This window comes from Natrix helvetica (genome assembly GCF_964273705.1).
Source record: "Natrix helvetica genome assembly, chromosome: Z".
Classification (NCBI taxonomy): Eukaryota; Metazoa; Chordata; class Lepidosauria; order Squamata; family Natricidae; genus Natrix; species Natrix helvetica.
The window spans coordinates 49470398-49495958 of record NC_138554.1 but is presented as its reverse complement, the minus strand read 5'-3'; the positions used below and the strand labels follow the sequence as shown (position 1 = coordinate 49495958).

The window sequence follows — 25561 nt, the reverse complement described above, 5'->3', positions numbered from 1 at the left end:
AAAGCTTGCTAACTTGTAACATGCATTGATAAGCTAATGTGTTGCAAACATATATGTAAAACAAATTGAAACGATGAGTTCTTTTTGTTGTTTTAATTTTAAAACATTTCTCTCTTTTCAAACGAAAAAGGTTTTTTGAAAGTGACACAGAATACCTTAAGTTTAGCTAGTAAAGAACAGTCAGTAATTATTTCAAGTATTTTAATATTCATCTTTGAAAACGAATAAATAGGCTTGTCAATGAAATATGAAACTTTCTTTATATTTGTTCATGAAGCATCACCTTTAACTAAAAATGAAAATCTTGAAGAAAGAGGAATCAATGTGATTAACAATACACCCAGCTCATGAATTGTCACTTGAGATTTGCTCAAAATGCCAAGATAGACCTTCTAGAAATTGGTGGGTTTTTTATGTCATCAAAATTATGCATGTCTCTTGGAAATCAGCTAAAAACAACTCTATAATAATTAACTTTAATGGAAAATATTTGAGTCCACTAAAATGTTTTGTTGCCTTGAGGAAATAAGATGATGAGCTTCCTCAGTATTTCATAAACAAAAGATCACTGACCTGGTAGCTGAACCTTTCTCCAAAATTTGTAAAGGAAGACCATTCTCTCAGAGGAGAGGCAGAAGTGCGGTCTAATCCATATCCTGTAGCACACAATCTCTCCTCCACTTCCCAGGATCACTTGTCAAGATTATAAAAAAGCTAATGGTTGGGTGAGCCCTAGAAATACTATTGACAAAATAGTTCTTCATGCAAGAAAAATTTGAGCAAAATGATGAGATGAGAAGAGTAAAATCTATTAATAGCAAATTATTAATTTCACTGTTGGAATTTTTTAAAAAAACTGTTTGTCCTGTTAATCGCAGTGTCCTTTCAACTCTGCAAGTGAACATCCTCTCTGCTTCCATTGGAAGCAGTGTGCACTTCTACCTCACAGCAGATTTTCCCAGTATTATAAGTCCCCAGGACTACCAAGCTGAATCCAAGAAGAAGAATGGTTTGAGTTGGGGAAGGGAGTAAAGAGAGAAGTGGGTCTAATTTGAATGGTGCCTTAACGAGGGGAGTAAAGAGAAAAGTGGGTCTATTCCATTCTCTGATTCAGTAGTGGGTGATTTCAAAAACTTGGTGCAAATGATCATTGGCACTGGACCTATTGGGAAGAGTGAGCTTTCTTTGTATTAGCAACTTGCAAGGTAGATGAATGGAAGAAAGATGAGATAGTGAGTTTACATGTAATGCTAGCCAGGTAACATTAACCATGAGTTATTCACACAAAACTATATTAAAAAGATCTGGACAAAAAGTCATCCCAAATGTTTCTGAAAAACATTTCGTGAAAAGCAACCTTTTAACACTGAAGTTCTTCATTTGGAGAGAAACTAACACAGACGTATCTAGGACTTGGGCGGGGGGGGAAACGGGATTTTAATGAACTCAGAACAATGATAGGTAAGCTTTAACGGCAGGACAAGAAAATTGGGAAAGAATCTAAAACTGTGTGAGAGTACCTAAAATTAGAGATCTTAAAAAAGTTCATTTGCAGATAACTTCAGTGAAGAAAAAAAATGGAGGAGAAGGAGAAGGCAATACAATCAAAATTGTATACGTTACTTTTGAAAAATACTGGAATTGTAAAATTGCCAGGTGACCAAAGAAAAATGGCAGACTTTATGTCAGGCATGGCAATAAATCTTGATTTTTCCAAAAACTTAATTCCAAATTCATTCATTAACTAAGAACAAAGCTTATAGATGTGAGGTAACCAGATAGGCTGCTTTATTGCAGACAAGAAAGAAGTCATATATAGATGATTTGCAGAAATCAACTCCAAAAATTAAATCCTAGATCTCAATATTTTACATTAAAAGATTTTTGGCCATTCCCCCCCCCCCTAAGATTTGAGAATGGAGACATCTGCTCCATGTTTACTTAATGATTGTCCACCTGACCTTCCAGCTTTAGCCCTTAGAGAAAGATGTCCCTATCTTCAATGTGTGTGTGTGTGTGTGTGTGAAGATTCTAAGAACCAAAGGCCAATCAGTCTGACATTAATACCTGAGAAAATTTTAGAAAGACCATAAAGAATTGTAGCTGTAAGCACATTGAAAACAATGTGATAATTAGCAGAAGTCAGCATGGGTTTGTCAGCATGGATTTTTTTATTGGGTATTTCATTAATAGATGTGGGAACATTGTAGACCTAATATATCTTAATTACTTGAGAAAATATTCCATGACATTCCGATTAGAAATGCATTGCATAATATGACAAGTGTGTACATAGTAGGCTCAAAAATTATATTCAGAATGTGCTCAGTGATGGTTGCTTATTAAGCTGGAGTGATACCTCAAGTTTTAAGACCTCTTCAACATTTTTATTAATGACCTTAGTAAAATGAGCTCATTTGTTAAGTGTACAAGTGACACAAAATTAAATTAAATAGCTAATACTCTGGAAAGCAGAAATGGAATTCAAAATAATTTTAATAAGTTGAATGTATACTACAATATTTTTCATTATGTTCCATCAAGTTGTTGGGACATAAGACATCAAGTTGTCTCAGGGACCATATAGATTTTCTCCATGAAACATATGATTTACACATGAGTTTGTTTATTTATTTTATTTATTTGATTTGATTTCTAGACCGCCCCCTCTCCCCGAAGGGAGTTCTTTGTATTGTAGCTTTATATTAGAATTTGGTTTGCCACTCAGAATTGCTTTGGTGGGGATAAGGCTGGATATATAAATCTAAATAAATAGATTTATATATAACAGAATTAAATTTAACAGTGACAAAAGCAATGTTCTTCACTTAAGAAACAAAACTGAGATGCAGAGTTACTGAATGGAGGGTGCCTGGTTTAGCGGATGTACTTGTGAAAAAGATCTTGGAATAGTAATTGATTATCAACCAAATATGAATCAGCAATGTGATGTCCTTGCAAAAATAAAAAAGAGCAAATGCAGTTTTAAGCTGTAAAGACAGATGTATAGATTTCAAATCATGGGAAATAATAGATCCACTTTATTCTGACTTATCAACCCCTTCACTGGGCAGATGCTTTAAATAGATTTCAGGGGAAAAAATGGGGAAATTCAGGGAGCAAACCATAAATAGGTGTCTAGGAATTAAGTCTGCTCAAGAGACACTAAAGGTCTTAGGAATGTTTAGCCTTGAACTAAAAAAAAAATCTACATTGGGGATAGAATATAATAGCACTCTTCAGAAAAAGAGCACTCGGAATTTCTAGATCAGCTTGCTTTCATTCCAAACTGCAAATCACCCAAAAATGGGTTTAAGATACAGAAGGCATATTTTTAAACTCTCCAATCTGTAAAAACAGTTGGGGAAAAGAACTAGTCTGAGGGCTGAATGAGATTGCCTTCACCAAGTGACATGTTGATACAGAAATGTAACAGTCATCAATACATATTCCTTAATTTGGGGTCTTGCACTGATCAAAGGGGTGGGGTGGGGATTTAATGATTTAAAGGCCCTCTCCTGGCTTTGGGTTGCACTTGATGTCTGAAACTATGACCCATAGTGACATTATAAGAGAAAAAAATATCTCATGATTTTATTGTCCAAATGATACAATTAGGTATTTGGGTCATCACATCTGACACAAATATGTGAGTTATGTCCTTTGCCGAGAAAATATCATTCTGCATTAATTGTCATTTGCCCTCTAAGGTAGGACTAGAACAGTCACCTGCTTTCTAGACTGGTTCTTTAACAACTAAACTAAACTGGCTCTCCATTGCAGATAGGCCAATAATGGTGGAAGGTATGGTGATCATATGATGTTGGTGTTTTGAAGTGAATTGGAATGATGTGACTATCTCCATCTGTGCTGGAAACGTGATGGGGTGGGTCCCAGCTGACATGGAAGTGTTTGATCTCCCTACTGCACCAGAAAATGTTGACTGCCTCTCATTGCTCACCCTTTGCACTAGCATACCATTCATTTCCCGCCTCTTCCCAATGTGAAATTCAGATATCTGCAACCTCAGTGGCTTTCTATAGGGTCTTGAAAACCTTGAGCCTTGGGTCAAGGCATTGAACAAGCCCATTCTGTAAGCCTTTGGGGATTTGAAATATGTTTGTGATTTTGCCTCAGTTAGGCTGCCTTACATTGTGGCATTTTACTAGTAGTTACTATATTTTATGCTTTAACCCTAAATTAGCTACTCAGAGAAAATATTTCTGTAGTAGGCAAGTATAAAACAGTTTCAATCAATGCACTGATCAATTAATGAATGAGCCAACAATAGGTGATGCTGAGCACAGGAACACAGCAAAAAGATGGGCAATCTTTCTTCTACCAGAGATTTCACATGACTCTATCAAGAGGCTCATTGCAAAAATGGGTGTGGCCAAAACAAACTATGGGTGTGGCCAGAACCAAAAGTGGCTATGTTTGTTTATTATAAGAAGTTATGTCACCTCTCCTGTTCACTTTCTTCTATCTCATTTCTTTATGGTTTTATTTATCTTTCTCTCAAAAAGCAGATTGCCAGAAGGGGAACAAAAAAAATTCACACTAAGTTTGCTTTTTCTCAAAAATGGAATCTTTATTTTTAGTTGCGGCTGTGACAGTAACAGATGGGAGGGTCTTGATCATGAATAGAACTGGAAGATGGGGGGAGTTCTTGGCCTGAACTGCTATTAAATCTGTTTTATGGGTCATACTGGTAGTTTGCATGTATTTTATGCCTAAAGTGGCAAAAAGAGGAGGAGGAGGAGGAGGAGGAGGAGGAGGAGGAGGAGGAGGAGGAGGAGGAGAACTACTACTACTACTACTACTACTACTACTACTACTACTACTACTACTACTTGGAGATCACATTCAGCCTGGTGACCAGAGATTTTCTACTTTTGTTTCACCGGACCTTGTAGCAATCTTTGGATTTTTTTTTTCAGTTTGGTAATGAAGAGATCAAGAATATTGGCTCCCCAGACATGAATGGATTTTTATCTGAGGAGCCAAGTTTAAAGCCGAGAGTCCTGCTGTAACTGGACTCTCATTCTTAAAATTTCCCCCTTCACAGGAAACATTTGACAGAAAATATTCTAATAATTGGTCTTTAAATAGTGCTTGTCAAACACATTTTGTCTCAAACTGCCTTGGCTTTTCCAGAGTTTATTCCCAGATGCCATTGGATGACTCAAAGATATCTATTGCCCTTGACACCTATGTTAAAATTGGTGTTTGCAAATGAATAGATTGGTGTGTGTGTGTGTGTGTGTGCGCGTGCGTGCGTGCCTGCCTGCCTGCCTGCCTGCCTGCCTGCCTGCCTGCCTGCCTGCCTGCCTGCAAATTTCCCCTTGCCCTAGCACTGTTTTTCATTTTGTGTCAATGTCTCCCTGAGAATTTAATTTTCCCCTTACCTACCTATTAAGGTATAGACAACCTGAGCAGCCTGATAGCAGAGTTGAAAAGATGTGGAAAGTTGGTGGCACAAAAACACAAACATATCTGAAACCCTCAAACGTGCAGTCCTATAATCCTGATCTAGGTGCTGACAGAAAAACAGCTGTGGGTTGCAGTTGGAATGAGGTTGAGTCTCAAAATGGGTGAGGAACACTTCCCCCTTCTTAGGCATGCATACCACAAGAGGCCCATTTCTTCCTTTTCCTGACATTAAACACTCATGTCACTTGCTCAGAACACTCATTCATTTCCCATCAGCCTTTGCTTTCATCATCACTCCCCCGCACCTATTGTTCTCATCTGTCTCTCTGTATCTTTTTTTTCTCTACAACTATTTCATCTTCTGAAACTGAGTTGCACATTCTGCCTTCCCACACATGCCTAAAGCTTTTACCTTGTCCCATGGCTGTGCTTTTAAAGATGTTTTCCATCATGCACACAAACGTACACCAACAAGATACAATTGGGAAGAATCTGGAGCTAAGTAGTAGCAAAACGGAGTTGTTCAAAAGCAGAATAGTTTTCTCCTTTGATTTTGCAAGGATGCGGGGGGGGGGGGGGGAGAGGCATAGTTTTAAAGAAGGCTACAGGGCATACCTGAAATAAGCAGTGGCAAGGTGTTTAAGAAATACAGATCTTACCTTGTGTGGGAAGTTAGCACCCACCCCTCTCCTAGAAAAATGAAATATTTTAGAAAATATTAAAAGGACAGAACATTTCCCCTAAAAGGGAGGCAGAAACTCAGCCCTCACCCCACCTTTGTCAATGGACCATTAAGGCCTGGGCCAGTCTATTCTACACAACAAAGATTTACTTCCTTCAGGCAGAGTGATAGTAGGAATTGCCCAAAGCCTTTTCATTACATCATCACCCAGCAAGGCTCAACTAAGCTTGGGACTCAGGACAGCCTACAGAATTGCCCCTGCATGGCCCCATAGGAGTCTGACAACCAATCAGAATACAAGCTCAAATTCAAAAGCTCAGAGAGGATATAAAACCCAGGCACACTCAGCATCTCTGTCCTTTTTTTCTTCGCCCAAGATCTTGAAGCATGTGACCCTGTCCACTATTAAAACCATCTTTCCAAACAGCCACCATTGTTTCCAGTGACTTTCTCCCCACTTGGGACTGAATCCAGATCGACATTTCTTCCAACACTTGGAATTCACCATCCAAAAATGCCTAGTGGTACATGACATTAGCTCAAAATATTCTTAATCAGTTTTTATATGTAGTTCCCAACTGGCTATTTGATGATCTTAAAGAAAGCTAAGCATGGTGGGGACTAGTTATTACTTGGATGAGAGATATCAGGAAATCCCAGTTACAAATTAGAGGAAAAATATCCCAGAAGATGGCAAAGGTACTTCACTTCCTTACACTTGCAAAAAAATACAACTTGAAAGGTAATCACTAGGACCAAACATCTATTTGTGTATGTTTTTACTTTTTCATCAAAACATACTTTTTTTTTTTGTAGGGTGGAGATGACCACAAAATGTAGTTCAACATTTCTTCTCCTTGGTCATTTCAATGATTTATCATTTAGCCCAACATTTTACTGTTTCTTTTCACTCTTTTTAAAAAAAGAAAAGAAAACAAGTTTATTACACAAACTTGCTAATGATATAATTTTCCATACTGTACATGTTAGGAAAACTTCATAGTTTGATTTCTTTGTGCACTCCCATTATAAATAAGGTGGGCATTTCTCTAAGTTATGTCTTTCACCATTGCTTTGTTAATCTTTTTAATTAAAACTAGAAATTACTTGTGAATAGACTTTGCTTGGAATATTGCAAGCATCTGCATCTCAAGAAGGAATATGTAGGCTTATCTGTGTGAAACAAGAGCTTTTTTTTAAGAAAAAAAGGAAAAAAGAATGAAACATCATTGAGTTTCACTATACTAGATCTTTTTTCTACTAGCGTTTTTCTTTCTAGTTGCATTTTGGAATGACTAATATGCTTCCCCAAGAGGGTGCCTGGCTGCGTTTACCTCCTTTCTCAATGCTGCTGCTGCTGTGCTCACTCTCCTTGGCCAGGTTGCTCATTGTGTGTGTGGGATGGCAAAGTGTGTGGGTCAGAGAGAGGGCCACACCCTCTCCATTTGAGGAGACCCTGCTTTGTAACCAAAGCATCCTCAGCAATAGGTTGGGAGACCACCAGGAGAGGTCAGGAGCAGGAGACAAGGGGATTGCGAAAGGGCAGCAGGGCTGCCGGCGGTCAAGTGCTAAGGCAGGACTTCCCTCAGACCTTCCCTCCCTCTCATTATAATCTCCTTCCTTGCTTCCTTTTTCTCTTTTCTTCTTTTTCCTTCCCTTCTTTCTTCTTCCTTCCCCTCTTTCCTTTTTTTCCCTTCCTTGCTCTCTTCCCATCTTCCCTTCTTTTCCTTTGTCTTTCCTCTTTCCCTTTCTCCTTTCCTGTCACTTCTTGGATGCTCAAATGCAAAAGGGGAAACATTTTTCAATGCTTCCATGCCTTGTGATCAAATGCCATTTTTGCTAGTAGTTTGCTTTGCCAGGACGCTGCCAACCGTCACCAGGTTGTAGATCAGCACCCAGTCTGGTCCTTCGCTGTTTCCAGGGTGACCCTGTGTGCCAGATCTAAGCACTCCAAGGACTGGATGCAGGCCGCAGGCCTTGAGTTTGACACCCCTGCTCTACAGCTTTTTCTCCCCATCTTTTTCCTAGATTCCTTGTTTGCAAAGATTCAAGCAGGGGATCTACAGTATATAGCTATGATGGCAAACCTAAGGCATGCGTGCTAGAGGTGGCACACAGAGCCCTCTCTGCTAGCACGGGCGCCATTGCCCCAGGTCAGATCTCCGTGGTGTTTTTTTAGCGAGCTTCTATTTTCCTGCATACGACGATACAGAAGCTGACAAAATAAAAAGATCTTATCTCTTGCCATGCTGCCGGCGTTGGAATGCTTCGCCTTCTACCAGCCAATTGATCTTCAGGTCTCTGCTGTGCATGTGCGCATGTCCGCATTCACATCCATGCATATGTGCATGCCTGTGTATACCCATCCATGTGTGCATGTCCAAATGTGCACACGTTTGTGCATGCACTCATGTTCGTGTATATGTGCACACCTTTCAGTTTGGGCATACGCGTGTACAGTTTGGGCACTCGGTATCTAAAAGGTTCACCATCACTAGTATATAGCAATTGCGTGCGAAGTGGAAAAAGAAACAACATCAACACAGAGCAAGTAGAGAATGTTGCATGTAACATCCAGTGCAGCTAATTTTGCCAACCACGGAGGTGAACATTTTGTCATGGGAGTAATAAACCTCTTCAAGGCAACTATATTATGCCTAATGCTAGTCTACAGCAATGTCTCTCAATCTTATAAAGATCTGTGGATATTAACACATAGAAATGTCCATCCAGAGCATGCAAAAGCAAAGAGTTTTAGGCAAAAATTATGCCTAGTGTTTTACAGCCTTGTAAACTTGAAGATACGTGGACTTCAGCACTCGAAGTTGCCTAGCAAGTGCATGCTGGCTAGGAGTTGAAGTCCACACATCTTAAAGTTCATAAGTTTGAGAAAACCTGATTGCAGCTCTGCCTGCATGAGGACAACAGATGTTGTTCAGACCAAATATATAAGAATAATGTTTAAAATACTTTGATGGGCTCCAAATGTGCTAATGCAATTAATCAGGTCGTCCTTTACCAGAAACACATAAAAGAACCAGCCACTTATCAGATTGGCTAAAGGTAAATTTATGAAAAGTTCTCATACTCTTAATTCTGACACACAAGTTCATGTTGACTTAGAAGAAAAGCACAGCTACAGATTTAAATTATTCACTCTTTTCAGCCCAATTCTGCCTCCACCATGTTATTAGAAAACCACCTCTGGAGATAAATCTGCGGTGCTGTTATAACTTTGAATAATCACTAAACAATTGGTTGTAAGTCATGGACTACAGAGGTGGTATTCAGCCAGTTCTGACAGGTTCTGGAGAACCGGTAGCAGAAATTTTGAGCACTTCGGAGAACCCCGCCCCCACTGCCTCCCTGCTGATCTTCTTTTATTGCCCTAAACAGGAGAATGGAGCTGGAAAACAGGTTAGTGGGGTGGGGAGGGAATGGGGATTTTGCAGTAACCTTCCCCTGCCATGTCCACAAAGCCACACCCACAAAGCCACACCCACAAAGCCACACCCACAAAACTGGTAGTAAAATATTTTGAATCCCACCACTGATTGACTACCTATATTATATCAGTGATTTTGGAGGAAAGATAACAAAAATATTCCTATGCAGGATCACCTCTGCCTCTGCCAGAAATTTCAACAGAATCATTTCCATCTGTTTTGTTATAGTGGTTCTTGTAACAATTTTGGTATTCCACACTAACATTCTCATGTCAGAAAGCTGACTGATACATTTTCTGAAATAAGTAAGACGATTGCCAGATTTTGTAATTGTGTAAGAAAGATTTGGATCTAATACTAGAATTGCATTCTTGAATTATTGTGGTTCATGTGTATTGTCATGTCATCCCGTCCCCCGTCTCCCATACCAATTGATTTTCTTCCAAAACAATATTGTATATATGTCTATTCATACTCTGCAATAGTTTTGATATCTGACCATAAATTACAAACTACAATTTAAAAAACTCTGACCTAGTGTGGCATTTACCATACTTATTTTATTTATGCAGATCTGAAAAATCTGGATGGCCATAAAATGTCAGCAAAGCAGACAAATTTTAGCATCTCTTTGCTGCCATCTAAAGGTTATGTATAATATGCTGCCCAGCCTGATAGCCCCAGTTTAATGCCATCTGACACAAGCTAACTTATATGGCTTAGGGCAGAGGTTCTCAATCTTTGTAAAACAGGGACCCTTTAAAATGATAGTGAAATAAATTATGAATAAAATGAAGGATTTTACTGAGGTCAAGGTTAGGCGAGAAAGAAATATCCCAATTACTTTAAATAATTACATGTTAATTGAACTACCACAGGGGTTCTCACTTTGCAGGCTTCTAACTGTTATGCAAATTTGCTTCTTGGTCTCTAAAACAGCAGCATCTTCTGCAGTGTAGCTCAGGCATCTAAATTGCAGCTCATTTTGCTTTTATAGTCAGCGCAATCCTGAATAATCATAGAAAAGCTAACATCTGCAATCCGTCTTGAAATCTCTAATTGAGTACATATACTACAGTGAATTCTATAAAACCGCAACTGATAAAGGAGTAGATTATGTAAAGCAATCCAAAACAAGGTGTGTCTGCAAAGGAACTAGAACACATTAAAAAAAATGACCCTGCCTCCTTCTCCATTCCCCAAAACTTCTTATAACAAAAGACTTTGTCTTTCTGCCTTGCAATTCTTCTTCAAATTCATTTCTCACTGAGGACTAGATTCTTGCCAAGTTTGCTGGACAAGGAAAGTATTTGTGCAAACTTTTCAGTAGATCTCCGTTGTGTGGTAGTATGAGAAAATTCCTGCCCTACCTTGAGCACTTCATTTTCTAAAGCCCCTAATCTCTTGTTTTTCAATAAACCTTTGTTCATGCTTCTTTCATCCTGTCAGCTGAGATTTTGTCTGCCAAATCTTGTGTTATTATTGGGAGGTGTACATTTAATTTGGTTTCCTGTAGAGCTTCTGCAACTGCAAAGTCTTATGGTAAGTTTTAAATCCTGTTGGTCAGACTTACAGTATCATGAAAGTTTAGAGGATATTCTAATTACTTAAAATGATGAGTCAGGTATAGAAAAATAACTATACTAGTAACTATAATATCTAAGATTATTGGATGACAATATTGCACAATGTTTAAGGGGAGGGAAAATTGTGGATGTGTACTTTTGATAAGGATCTAGGGGGGAAATGGTTTTTCCCAGGATAAGAAACAGAATTTAAGTTTATGATTCAAATTGTATCTTTATTTAAACTACAGATAATTCTTGCTTACAGACTGCTGCACTCAGTGACTGTTCAAAATTATGACAGTGCTGACCCTAATCTTAACCGGTCCTCAAAGTTGTGGCTGTCACAGTATCCTCACCATTTGGTAGCTTTGCAACTGGCATCTATTTAAAACAGTTGCAGCAACCTTAGTGACATGGTTGCCATTTACAAGCTTCCAACCAGCAAAGTCAGTGGGGAAAGTTCTGGTCACAAGATGCCACACTTAACAACCTACAGTAATTCACTAAATGACCATAGGGGAATTGTCACTGGCACAGTCATGTCATGTTTCACTTAATGGCCAATATCTAAGATCATGTAGTGATAGAATTGCAGGTCTCAATTGCAGTTTTTAAGTAAGGGCTACCTATTTAGGAATAATTTTTAAATGGACATCATTGTAAAAACTATCATATGCCTATTTTATGCAAATCCTATGTCTTGTCCTCTTTTGCTAAAATTTTCAAATGGAGAGTTGTCACCCCTAAGGCACCCTAAGCAAAATAGAAGTGGGGAAAGGGTTACAAATGTAGGGGGATTTACACCTGTCAAGTCAAAGTCATGTCAGAACATGCTCTCATTCTCTGGACAAGCTTATAATTACACTGAACATATTTTCTCAGAAAAATAAAGGATAAACTTAAAAGAGATTTATAAGGATAAAAGATTGTTTATAGCTTTGCTTTACAAAGAAAAATTCAGGAACAAAACCAAGAAAAACTTTACATGCCTATTCTAAGAATATGTAAAACCCAACAGAATGTGTAAATTTATTTTAAAAAGGCAATTCGATTTCCGTATTTTCCACACGAATGTGAAAGGCAATGCATTAAAAGTTGAACCATTTGTATAGTGAAATTTAGATGACAAATAAAATAAAAAGTGAGTTTTTGAAAAACAAAAGGACATCTAAAAGACAAGTTTCTGAAATAAATGATTGTCCTGTATAATAAAGGATATATGGTCACTGGATGTATCACTAATCATTTTTGGATCTTACGAGATCTTTCAGGCAAGTTAAAATGAATTGAGTAAAAAAATGCCAGGATGTTTAGATCAAAAGGGCAAGGTAAGGAGCCAAGATAAAGTTTGAGCTGCAAGATCTGGAAGTTTTCTCTGTAAATAATGGCCTTGCTGGAGTGCCTTGTCAAAAAAAGCAATTGAATATAAATGACAGAGGGCAAATCCGGAGGGAATGCCCTCAGGCACTGATCAAGAATACCTAATTTGAGTCCTTAATTGTTAACTGGTTCATTTTCTGTCCCATTTTGCTGCTGCTTGTGACCAACATTGAAACAGATTTAAGCATACAAAGAAATTCTTTTCACACTTAATACATCAATAAGATTGTCGACTCAAAACCAGAAGATGAAATGAGCTGTTACTCTGGATGCTTTCACCATTTCCTGAAGGCTGTCAAATCAGATCCAACAAAGCAAGCAAAGTAGTTCAGGATTTAGTCCTACAAATGTGAAGTAGAGGAGTTCTTAGCAAATGAATTTGTAAATGATTCTTGTCCATCATTGAATTTCTTGTTCTTCTTGATATGGTTTAAACTGGCAGAAGATTCTCCCTCCCTCTGCTTTCAGTCAAGGGTATTTATATTCTTTCAGTGATTTTAAACGATATATAGGCTATTAGTTTAATGTATTGCAATAAATACATTACAACATTTATTGCAAACTTTGGAAGAGTTGTATGTTTTCGTTTTAAAATTCTACTGGAATATTAGCAGTGAAATTTGAAGAATTATGTAGATTGACCATAGCAATTAGACCAATTCTCTTTGATGTTGCAGTTGTGGCAAATTGGACATTGCAAATTCTGAGTTCCGGCTGTAAGATTGCCAGTGTAGTAGTGGTGGTTCTGAATACATTGGCACCAGCTTCAAAAAGAATGACCCAGGTTTTTATGCAATGAGGTTGTTTCCCCCAAATATTGACTTCAGGATTAATAGACTTTAGATTTTCAACCTTGTTAGCAAAAAAACTGGCATAGAAGAGATGAAACTCATTTCAAATTGTTCTTTAATGTTCTAAAATTATGTACATATCCCATCTTTCCTCTAGGAGTTCAAGTTGTATGTTTGTCCTCTCCTTTTTTATTCACAAAACAGCACTCTAAAAACGGGTGAGGGCAATTGAGACATAATTCCCCAGTGTGGTTCAATTTCTGGGTTGAGATTTGAACTCAGAGCTCTTCCTCACAGCAAAAGAGCATTCCATTTGAATTTGAATTAACAAAAAACAATTATAATGCAAAATGTGCTCACCCCATCCCACCCCATTAAAACAAAGCTGGGGAAATCTACCTGGCTATCCCTATTCTGCCACAGGAATTTGCACAAGCAAATGCTGCTGGTCTTAATTTCAGCACAACAGGGCAAGTTAAGTGTAGGGCAGGTGGATTCCCCCAGCTTTGTTTGCCTTCCTTCCCACCAAACATCGCCAGCTGGAAGAAACGTATCTACCAATCACCCTCTTTAATGTTGGGCATAGCTGAGTTTGGAGAGAAAGTGGGTTTTAACAGATGGCTAGACTAGTGTGTTGAACCATCTGCCAAAACTCGCTCTGGTTTTGCACAAATATTTTGTGCGGGTGTGTTCAGAAGAAGCTGTCAGGGTTGAAGTTAGCAAGATGGGAAGAAGGAAGATTGGAAGCAGAGAAATCTGTTATGAAAACACTGTGCAGATGGACATAATAGCCAAACTTAAGAAAAGTCCCTTTTTCTTGGGCTATCATAAAGAAATCCAAGATTTAACTCTGCATTATGTCTTTATATAAAAACTTATATGTGGCTTGGTAGAAGCTGCTCTATTTTAGTTTGCTACAGTTATTGTAAAGGATGTTCATAGAGACATCTGATGCCCTAGATTCCCTGTGAGTGTGCTAAATTTCAAAGAGAATTATTTCAGGCATCTGAAGAGCTTTAACAGGAACTTCACTGTTAGTTGTTATCAGTGGTTCGGAAATATTAGAACTATTCTAGCAGAGCACCAACCCCAAAACAGCCTCAACAAAAAACATATAGAATCAGGGAAGGTTGTACCAAGCAGCAGAGAATAGACCAACTCCATGTGTCTCTGCTTCACTGTGTACTACCATTGCTCAGCTGCTGTTTGTCTGGTTCCCATTTCTGAGCCAGGAATCAATTTGGAGATCTGAAGAACAGAGGGGCCAGGGTACAGTTTGGAAAAAAGAAATGAACTTTCTCATTGCCCAGTTTCGAAGAGTCCTGGAAGAGAGTGCCCAGGCACCAGAGAGGTAGGGGCATGCCTGCACCATCTTAAAGTGGCCAGCAGATGCCAGACTATTCCCACCAATCTAAGGACACAATGTCAGTGAAGTACATCAGATTATTTTCACCACAAAATCTTTCTTGGGAAAAGTGGGGTGGGGGAGGAAGACAAATATAGTCCTGGTGCAATTTAGGCTAGCTGAAATTTGCCTAAAGGTTTTTGGATTTTCATAAACATCATACAACTATTGCTTTAAGGATGAGCTGGCTTTTTTGTTTGTTGTTGTTATCTATGCCATTAGATCTTTTTTTTAAAGCATCTTTTTTTTAAAAAAAATGTTTACAACTCTAAAAAGCAAACTGAGTACCTCCGCCTTCCCATTTATCTTATAATATTTCTGCTTTGCCATCTTTTTTTTTCCTTTAATGATAGCTGTGCAACGCCTCGCACAAAGCCATATGGAATCCAACAGTTCCTGGATGGATGAAGACTATGCTGAAGATGTTGAGGAAGAGGAAGAAGAAGAGGAGGAGGAGGAAGAAGAAGCTCAGGATTCAGATGACACTGTGAGGGAGATGACTGGCTTGTATAAATCAGGAGGTAAGCCAGACAAAAACTGATTAGGAAAGAAGAGACCAATGGGAAAACCAGAGTTGCCAGGCTGAATTTTGCAGTGCAGAGATAGGCACATTTTGAAAATGCTTCCTATTCCAAAATTGTTCTTACAAGTTTATTATTAATCAATCAAGTACCACTATTGACTGCTTTACATCGACTGTGCTTGCTTACCCTGTTTGATTAACATGATAGAAATAATTTATTGCTCCTTTCTCAACCTCAACAACTTTAAGATGTATGGACTTCAACTCTCAGAATTCAAGTGCTGGCTGGGGAATTCTGGGAATTGAAGTCCACATATCTTAAAGTTGCTGAGGCTGAGAAACACTGGATTATTTAGCATATTTGCCTGCCTGGTTTCTGTTCAGGAAGGGAAAGAGGGCAGGTTTCTTTGACTATAAGACAGTATTCCTAAATAACTTTCAAAATACCATAAATCCCAGAATTCTCAGATGATATGCTATGTTTTCTGGGCATTATGGGAGTTACATCTGGAGAGTGCTAAGAAAAGAAGGCTGTCTTAGTATTATTGCATTATTGGAGTCCACAATCAGAATATCCAAAGGCATTTTTTGGAATTGCATTGGCTTTTTCTTTGATACAGAGAAAAAGTCTAGTATTTTGTTTTAAACAAATACTCCAAGAACCATTCAAGTGGGTTACAGAGAGGTAGAACACACAATGTACCCAGGGAGGTACACATTAAGTTCCTCAGAAAAAGTACAAGAGATGAAATTCTGAGTGCACAAAGGGGGCAAGCTTTGAAATACCAAGACAGGCAAATAACCATTCTGAAACAGATCCCCAAGAAAGTGAGGGAAAAAAGAAAAAGCTATTCACAATTAGCGAAGAAATTATACCAGAAGGGGGTGTGGTTCAGATGGCTGATGCCTGAAGGTATGCTAGTATTCTGGGAGGACACAAGAGTTAGAATTAATACACTCATAGAGGCGCAGGCCTTTATGGAAAAAAACAAAGCCCTCCTAGAAAAACCAGATGACTCTACAACAGATATACAGGACACGGGAGGGGCCGGAGCTCTGCCAGCGGGGGGAGATGGGGCAATACCGAGAAAACTCAGATCACAAAAATGAATAAGAAAATCCACTTGACGTAAGTTGACCGAAATTATTAATTGAATTTATATGCTGACTATATGTTATTATTTAGTAATGAATTTTGTGTAAATGTATACTTTGAGTATGGAGGGAGGGGGCACCTACCGCACATCGCAACTGCCAAAATTTGTAACCTTTCCATTACCTTTTTCCCTGTAATTTTTTTTAAAAAACCAAAAAACTTTGTTTAAAAAAAAAAGTGGGTTACAGAGGGACACCTTAGAAGTCCAAATAATACAATAATGCCTAGTTTCCTAGACTACAGCTGAAATTATTTCATGTAAATGTAATAGCTGCATCGAATGCTGAATTTTTCCATGTTGCTGAAAAATGAATAATCCCTGTCTGTGTTTGTGTGCGAGTTTTCAGTTCTTGCTTTCAAACCTTAACCAAATCACATGATCACTTGCAATAAATTTAAAAAGGGGTGTTTGCTTGAACCTGGGATGATACCTCAAAGGGTATTGTGATGAATAGGGAAAGAGGAGGGTTGATTCCTGAGGTCAAGCAGTTTTAGGCAGGTGGGCTGTTACTGTAGTGACACACTTCTATTTAAAGGGCTTTTTTCCTGCTGTTACCTATGGATCCCACTCACTAGGGGCATACTGTATGTACTGAATATATTTCCCTTCGTTTAGCACCTTTGTCAGAGAGAAATCTGTAACTGTCTCCCCCTCGCAGCACACACATACACGTACCTTCCTATCCTGGCCACAGGGAGCTGCCAGTCTCCTAGGAAACCAGCTTTCTCCTCAGCAGGAAGGAGCTGCAAGATGGGAGAGGTGGAATCTGTAGAAGACATTTTTCTTTTTGCCACCCCCAGGCCCGCTGTCCACATATTTACTTTTTCTAGCAATTCCAGAGCAAAGGTTTGAAACTTACACTGGTTGCTGGTGCTCTAAAACAGATTTTACGGGTTTCAGACTCTCGTGAAATCTAACTGCATAATGCTGATTTTAATCAGCAGAAAGAATAGAGGTTGCACTTCTATTGGTGTGGGAATGCCACCAGGGGTTATGCAAATGTAACTGAAAGTGAGTGAGAGCCTATGGACTCTTAGGCTGAGCAATCATCAGTGTTGGAAATTTGTTTTATTAAAAACAAAGGAAAGCATAGAGTTGTGATGCAGGTCTACATGCCCACACACACACACACACACACGTAAAGCACCAAGAATGTGTTTCTGTTCATATTACTTTATTGTCTTTTACAGAATCCCAGGGGCAGGGTCCAGCTTCCAAGGGAAGACTGCTAAGACAGTGCACTGGTAAGATAAACCAGCATTTCTTCATGCCAGAAGTCATGACATACTGGTGTGGTTTTTGATTGCATGATTAAACTAATCAGCAGTAACACTGAAGAGCAACAAGAGGTAGTTCTCCTATATTTATCTTGAAGTAATGCAGTATTTGCAAGTAGGACTGCTTTTCTCATTCTTCTGTAATAAACTATATATATAGTCCAAGTTGAATGTCCTCCAGAAATGTAGACTTCCTTAACCAGGGGAATGCCAGGAGAATTCAGGAGCTAATTCTGGGTGAAATATTTACCAAGAGAATTAATCATTTCATCAGGCAAGAGGGATGTATTCTGTGTGAAAATTTAGGAAATTATTCCAGTAGGTAGAAAATAATATTCTGCTCCCATTTGCAGATAATTTTAAGACTATTCTGGAAGTCTGCTCAGAGTTACTAATGAAAGTTCTGTAGATAAGTGGATTCATTTGCAGATAGAGAAGCAGTCCGAAACAATTGGTCTATAAAGGACTGCAGGCTAAACATAAGGGAAGAAGGAAAGAAATTGACACAGTGTGAGAAAATTGCTGCTTTATCTTCTGAGGGATAATTTATTTCTCCTTCCTTCCTTCCTTCCTTCCTTCCTTCCTTCCTTCCTTCCTTCCTTCCTTCCTTCCTTCCTTCCTTCCTAATTATTGTCATCACTCCCCACAAAGTCTTGGAAAATAAGCCCAAGGAATCTGAGCATCCAGTGTGCCCATCTCTCTCCAAATCCCAGAAACGGAAAGGTAAATGTGTTACAATATAGAGTTAAGAGAGATTTATTGCTGGAGGACGTAATCAAAGGTATGAGTTTGGTCATAGTCATTCTCATTCTCTCTCTCTTTCTCTTTCTCTCTCTCTCTCTTCCATAGTCAAAAGGTTTTCACATGTCTTCGAAAGATAATAAAAATGTACAGAAAATTAGCAGTCTCCTTTACAGGCAATCTGTTCCAATGCTTTTAATTGTTGTCCATTTTCAACTCTTGCCTTCACAGATGAAGGCAAAATAGTAAATGTTCTGAGAGAGCAAGATGGAACTTGTGATAGATATAAACATTTTGATGATCCCGATGATAATTTTAATTTCCTCTTCTATTGTGGTAAATATAAACTTGTGTTTCTGAAGTTCAGGAATTTTAAGTTAGATGTACCGGGAAATTCTGGGATTTGAAGTTATGCATTATATTACTCCATAAATGTGCTTTTGTTTATTTGATGGTTAAATCAGGGTGATATGTGAACCTAGCAGTAAAAACCTATAATACGGAGTGGCTGCCAGACCTCAAATTCAGTAGTTGCTATGTAGCAAGTTAGGAGATTCTGCAGAGCAGAAGAGTTTTCTCACCCAAAGCTTCCTGTCCTCATGAATCAAATATTTTAATTGTTTAGTAAAGACTCCCTGGGTATATTAGTATTCCACCAGAATTCTTACCTAGAGTGGCAATTGGTCATCCAGGTTGGGAATTCTGGGAGTTATGGTAAAATACCCTACTTCTGAAAGAAGCTTCATGTGGGCAAAGACTGATAAAGTCCTTCAATAAGGTGCTTTCTTTTTGCTTTTTTTTTTCTCAGGCCCCAGGGATATATTTTTATCTATTACAGTACTGGTTTTTCAAATGGTCATCTGTTCATTTACAAAAATTGGTGATGTGCCCATACAAAAATATGTTGGATTCTTCTAGCACTACAGATAACTTTTGGGAGAAATCACACTTGAACACATGTTTCTAGGTATCATTCATACTAATTCTCCCAGACAGCCTTAGGAGCCTTTCAGAAAAACAGGGCACCAGAAATACTTATAGAGAGGGTACTGAGTGGTTTATCTAAATACTTATTTATTTATTTATTTATTTATTTATTTCTTAGATTTTTAGACCGCCCCTCTCCCAAAAAGGGACTCGGGGCGGTGTACAGTCAATACAATAAAACCAATCATAATAATTAAATGCATTTAAACTACATTTAAAATACATTTGGAGGGGGAGATAGGCTGTACTAAGAAATAAATACCTAAAAACATCACAATTAAAACCCCAAACCCTAAGATAAAATAAATCCCTGGGAGGTAAAACTAAGAAAGTGCCAGGCCAGCTGATTGAAATAGGTGAGTCTTTAACTTTTGCCGGAAGGAACGGAGGTCGGTGGTAGTTCGAATGTCTGGGGGGAGGTCATTCCAGAGGGTTGGGCCCATCACAGAGAAGGATCTACTCCTAGGTGTCGCCCGCTGGCATTGCCTAGCAGACGGCACCAGGAGGAGCCCCTCCCTGTGTGAGCGGATAGGTCGCAGGGACGTATGTGGTAGGATGCGATCCTGCAGATAACTAGGTCCTCTGCCATGGAGCGCTTTAAAGATGGTGATCAATACCTTGAAACGCACCCGAAAGGCCACAGGTAGCCAGTGCAGCTCGCGCAGGAGAGGTGTTACGTGGGAGTAACGTGTACGTCCCATAATAACCCGCGCGGCTGCGTTCTGAACTAGCTGCAGTCTCCGGATGTGTCCCAAGGGAAGCCCCATGTAGAGGGCATTGCAGTAGTCCAGGCGAGACGTCACCAGCGCATGAGTGACCGTGCGCAGGGCACTCCGGTCCAGTAGGGGGCGCAATTGGCGCACCAGGCGAACCTGGTGGAACGCCCCCCTTGCCACGGCTGCCACATGGTCCTCCATTGACAGCCGGGCATCAAGGAGGACGCCCAAATTGCGCGCCCCTACTGGACCGGAGTGCCCTGCGCACGGTCACTCATGCGCTGGTGACCACTGAAAGAACTGTAGTTCTGGATGAAGGTCAAGGATTCAACCAAGTTCTAGATAATCTTAATGACAATACATGGACTAGGGAGAGAGGTGACTGTTAGTGGACAATATTTTCCCAGAAATTGAATAGAATTTTCTTTCAATCTTGACAGCAAACATAGAGCTATTGGATGGCAGAATGGGACAATTGACCAAGGCTGCCTGGCCATTTCCACTTCACTCCAGGCCCACTGCTGCTGCAATCCACCACAATCATTCATCCTAGGCTGGCCCTCCAGTGGGGTCCCCACCCCCTTATTCTGGGTGATTCACAGAGGGACACTTGTCCCCAGCTACTTGGCTGTGAGGGACAATTAGACACTTATCCTGGCAGGTAATCCATGTACCAAAAGGTAGGCCTTTATATTGTCATTGGATGTGGTGGTGCCAGGTGGGGTAAGCAGTAGACATGGGTTCCAGGGAGGCGAGGAACATGGCAGTTGTTGTGTGAGGCAACCAGACCATTCCTCTCTGGGTGCTCTCCCAGGAGCAGCACAGTGTCCTCCAAACCCCAAAAGGAAGACTTGAGCATCCCGGAGGATCTGGGTGCAGAGCAGAGCTAGGAAGAATGCAACAGGTGGCAGCAGTGGCAGAAGCCACGGTATGGAACTCTGGCCTTCCCTTTTGGAGATGGCAGGGTGCTGTGCTGCCTCCAGGAAGGCTTGCCTGGTGGAGAGGAGCAGCCCAGTTGCTCTGCACAGCAACTGCCATGTCCCCCACCTCCCCAATGCCTGAGGGCACTTCCTGCCCCACCCAGCAGCACCACGTCCAATGGAAAAACAGAATCCCACTCCTTGGCACGTGGATCAGCTGCCAGGATGCTTGGCTAATTCTCTCTCACAGTCAATTGGCTGGGGACAAGTGTCTCTCTGCAAATCAACCTGGGCAAGAGGGTGGGGGACTAGTGGTGGGAGACCAGTGATGGGGGGGGATGCTATTCGCCGGGATGCTGTTCGCCATCCCGGTCCTAGACTCTTGGATGGAGGTACAATGATCCAAAATACAAAGCCAAAATTGTACCAAGATCTTGAATATGAAGAATATTGTAACTGTGTAGACTAGCAGATAGTAAAAAGGCAGAAAATCATAGCTGAATACAACAGAAATCAGAATCAACACTGGAAAGATATAATGTATCAGGCCATAATTGTCTTTGTGGATGATCAGTTCTATGAACACATAGGAAAGAAGTAAAGGCCAGCCCCAAGAAGACAACCTTAAATATGAAGAGAGGTAAGTCAGTCATAGCTAAAGATTTGAATATTTATGGATCAAACATGACAAATATAAGTTAGCCTCTGTATTGATTTAGTTCTCCTAATGAGGGAGTTTAATTGGAAAATCCTATGAGGAAGTATTTTACATGAGGATGCAAAACTAATGAGTAAAAATCCATATGATAATTGCCACATTTACCTGTATAGAAAGGTCATTCTTTGGAACATAAGGATATATTTGTAAAAAGACTATTAATAAGGTCCATACAGATCAGAAACATGGTGAAATTGGCTAATTGGCTCCATCCAAATGCAAAATTGTTTGGGTGACAACCAGAATACCCATCATCTCCTGTAAAGAAGAATTTGGTTCATAAACCATGTATTATTTGATGACATCAAAATGGAATATTTAGTCTTATTCCCAAATATTAAAGTCTGATGTCTGTGCAAGACTTGATAGTAGAAAAGGGTTGAAGCCACAAGTTGGTGGTGATATCAGAATGCATACCGTATCTACTTTGGAGAGCTGGTTAAGTAAGCTGGAAAGTGATGAATAGGAAAGACCATGTATAGTATCAGATCTACTCAAGAAAGGAGAAACACATAGTCCTGGATGCCATTTCTTTCTGTTCAGACTTGGCAGCAGGGGCCATTCTCTGCTGTTAAAAAGAGATCAATTAACTGGAGATTGCATTAGAGAAGTCCATGAATATCCCATGTCTAAAGATCCAGATAATATCTGAAAAGCAGGAGCATCTTGTAGAAGTGAGTTTGTTGCACAGAATGGGGTGAAACTACTATCAATTAATTGCCTAGTAAATATCACCTATAGATTAATTATAAACAATCACTCTTACTTAATTGCATTCTGCTTCTCTCAACGTGTGTAAGGTCTCATCTGTTTCTAAACAAAAGCAACCTTTGTCTTCAAAAGGGAGATATTCTGTATGTGACCTAACTTCCTGTAACATAAACTGGAACTAAAAGCAAAAGAATCTACTTAAAGAAATACTTATGAGTATGGGAAGAAAAACTGTCTTTCCTTTTTCTTAAGGTAGATGAGGAAATAAAGAAGTACATTTATCACACAGCAGTGATGTGCGGTGAGGTTTATGACTGGTGAGGCTGGTGACGTCATCAAACCGCGTGGTTGCTCCAATCCCAACCCAAACGGAGAAGTTTCTCTTCTCAGAAATGTCAGAAAGGGACAGACAGGCTGCCGCAGCTCCACTGAGAAGACATTTCTGAGAAGAGAAACTTCTCCTTTCTCCTCCTCCCCCCCCCCCCTTCTAGCACCGATGATGTTACCTAGGCATTTTTTGCATCGGGCGAGCCCGGGATCCTTGCAAGGGGAATGGGACCACGTGTGCAGCCGGCTCTTCAGCAGCGCACAGCCTCAGATTAGCACAGCCGCGATCCCCTTCCCCTGCACATGTGGTCCCATTCCCCTCCTTCCTAAGCCAACATGAAGGGGACCGCGGCTGCGCTGATCTGAGGCTGGCATTGAGGAGCCGCCTGCACATGTGGTCCCATTCCCCTTGCAAGGATCCCAGGCTCGCCCGATGCAAAAAATGGCGAGATCGGCACACTTGGGGCTGCTGCTGAGATGTCCAGGGAGGCTAAACCAAGCTGCGCGCCTCTCCCAGCCACTTTGACAGAGTATTTTTTTTTATTTTCATGATGAGAGTGGTGAGGCTCTGCCTCCCCTGCCTCCCCTGACTGCACGTCACTGTCACACAGAAAATGTGGATAGATTGCTAAGCAGGCCTTAAGCAGGTCTCCATATGAATTCAGTTTTCTTTCTTCCTCATCTACTGTGACAAAGTGTGGTTTAGTCTTAGATTTGTTCTTTATCATATCCACAACTGCAGAACTTATTGAAAATAAAAATTGGCAATTCCCTCTCCCCCATTTGGAACTGATAGAAATTTTCTTGCTTTTTCAAGGTTGGTGGTACATCATCCAAAAGCTGCCACAATTTTTTTCTTACAAACAGAAGAAAAGCTGGAATATAATTATTACTACTACATAAGAGTTGATGTGGGTAAACTGGAATAATATATAGGGTTACTGATATTATGTTGACAACTAACCAGTAGGTGATGTTACACAACCATTTTTAATTTTATTAGTACTTTTCAGATTTAGGTATTCTATATACAGTGACGGAATTGTCCCAATAAGGAAAAATAACCTTGTTGTGTAGTGCCTCCTAATGGTCAGTAGCTAATATAATCTCTAAAGCTACAAACTCCTAAGTATGAGAGCATGTAGAAAAAGTGAAGATGTAACTGCATAGCTTCTATAAATGTGTTGATGAATTCACTTTATGAAATTCAGACCTTAACATCTCTCAAAATTGTAGAAACGAACTGTGCAGGATGTAATATTTTCAGGGAGAAAGTTGAAAAGAATATGCTGATTGTTCAAAATCCAGAAAGAAAATAACATATAAGGTAGCTAACTATTCTGGTTGTCTTTATCAGGTCATTGGATGATAAAAGGAAGGTTAGTCTGAAAATGGGGGTTGGTGATAATCATGCAGGATTAGTGATAATCATGCAGATCTCAGCAATGCAATAAAAAGTCTTCCCATGCAAAGAAGTTATCAGCATAGTGAGAGATGACTTGGGAGACTCTCTTAGTAGACAATATAATAAGTTTAACTCCTGATGCCCTAAGACCTAGTACTGGAGTTAATGGTGATGATATAAAATGTTGTATATAAAATATACAAAGAAAATTGTTCTTTGAGAAAAATTCAAACACTTATGCTAATATGGTTATCTAAAGGAAATGGGGAAAACCACATCCAGAAACGTATCTTGCAAGTATGTATTTCCCATCAAAATATTTTCCTCGGCTGAAGGAAGATTCCAATGTGGGCTCCAAGCAAGTATATGATTGCAGAGATCAGAAATAATATAATAATACAATAGTAGAGTTGGAAGGGATCTTGGAGGTCTTCTAGTCCAACCCCCTGCATAGGCAGGAAACCCTATACCATTTCAGACAAATAGCTATCCAACATCTTCTTAAAGACTTCCAGTGTTGGGGCATTCACAACTTCTGGAGGCAAGCTGTTCCACTGATTAATTGTTCTCACTTGTCAGGAAATTTCTCCTCAGTTCTAAGTTGCTTCTCTCCTTGATTAGTTTCCACCCATTGCTTCTTATTCTACCGTCAGGTGCTTTGGAGAATAGTTTGACTCCCTCTTCTTTGTGGCAACCTCTGAGATATTGGAACACTGCTATCATGTCTCCCCTAGTCCTTCTTTCTCTTAAGCTAAACATACCCAGTTCCTGCAACCGTTCTTCATATGTTTTAGTCTCCAGTCCCCTAATCATCTTTGTTGCTCTTCTCTGCACTCTTTCTAGAGTCTCCACATCTTTTTTACATCGTGGCGACCAGAACTGAATGCAGTATTCCAAGTGTGGCCTTACCAAGGCATTATAAAGTGGTATTAACACTTCACATGATCTTGATTCTATCCCTCTGTTGATGCAGCCTAGAACTGCGTTGGCTTTTTTGGCAGCTGCTGCACACTGCTGGCTCATATTTAAATGGAGAAATAATTTCTCCATTCTGTGGCTCAACTCCCCTGAACTAAAGATTTAATTTCTACAGTTGCGAAATTATCCTCTGAAAAACATTAGCCAGAATACCAGTGGGGCTAAGTGAATAGGATCTTTGGAGGACAAACAAGACTTATTATAACAGCTTCTATGAGAAGCCCATCTCTGCAAACGTCCCAGGGTGGTAGGGCTTACATGTTGATCTGCTAAGGCTGCTGGGCCTGAGAAGCTGAATTTAACAAATGCATCCTCAGCCACAAAAAAGTAGTTTTACCCCTAAATTACAAAGGGATTTTTTTTTGCCTGCTGAAAGCAATATTTTAGAATAATTCT

The 25561-nt window shown here is 39.7% G+C and overlaps 1 protein-coding gene across 2 annotated transcripts in view; it reads left to right on the top strand.

Annotated features, from left to right (window-relative positions):
* PPP1R1B (protein phosphatase 1 regulatory inhibitor subunit 1B) overlaps positions 1–25561 on the top strand; it is a 75855-nt gene that overhangs the window by 35106 nt on the left and 15188 nt on the right. Inside the window, exons 5-7 of one of the 2 annotated variants that reach the window (XM_081932145.1) lie at positions 15059–15226; positions 17576–17629; positions 18314–18385. In XM_081932145.1, the coding sequence (XP_081788271.1) occupies positions 15059–15226; positions 17576–17629; positions 18314–18385 (294 nt within the window). The remainder of the gene's footprint in view (positions 1–15058; positions 15227–17575; positions 17630–18313; positions 18386–25561) is intronic. The other variant, XM_081932146.1, reaches the window with a different exon arrangement.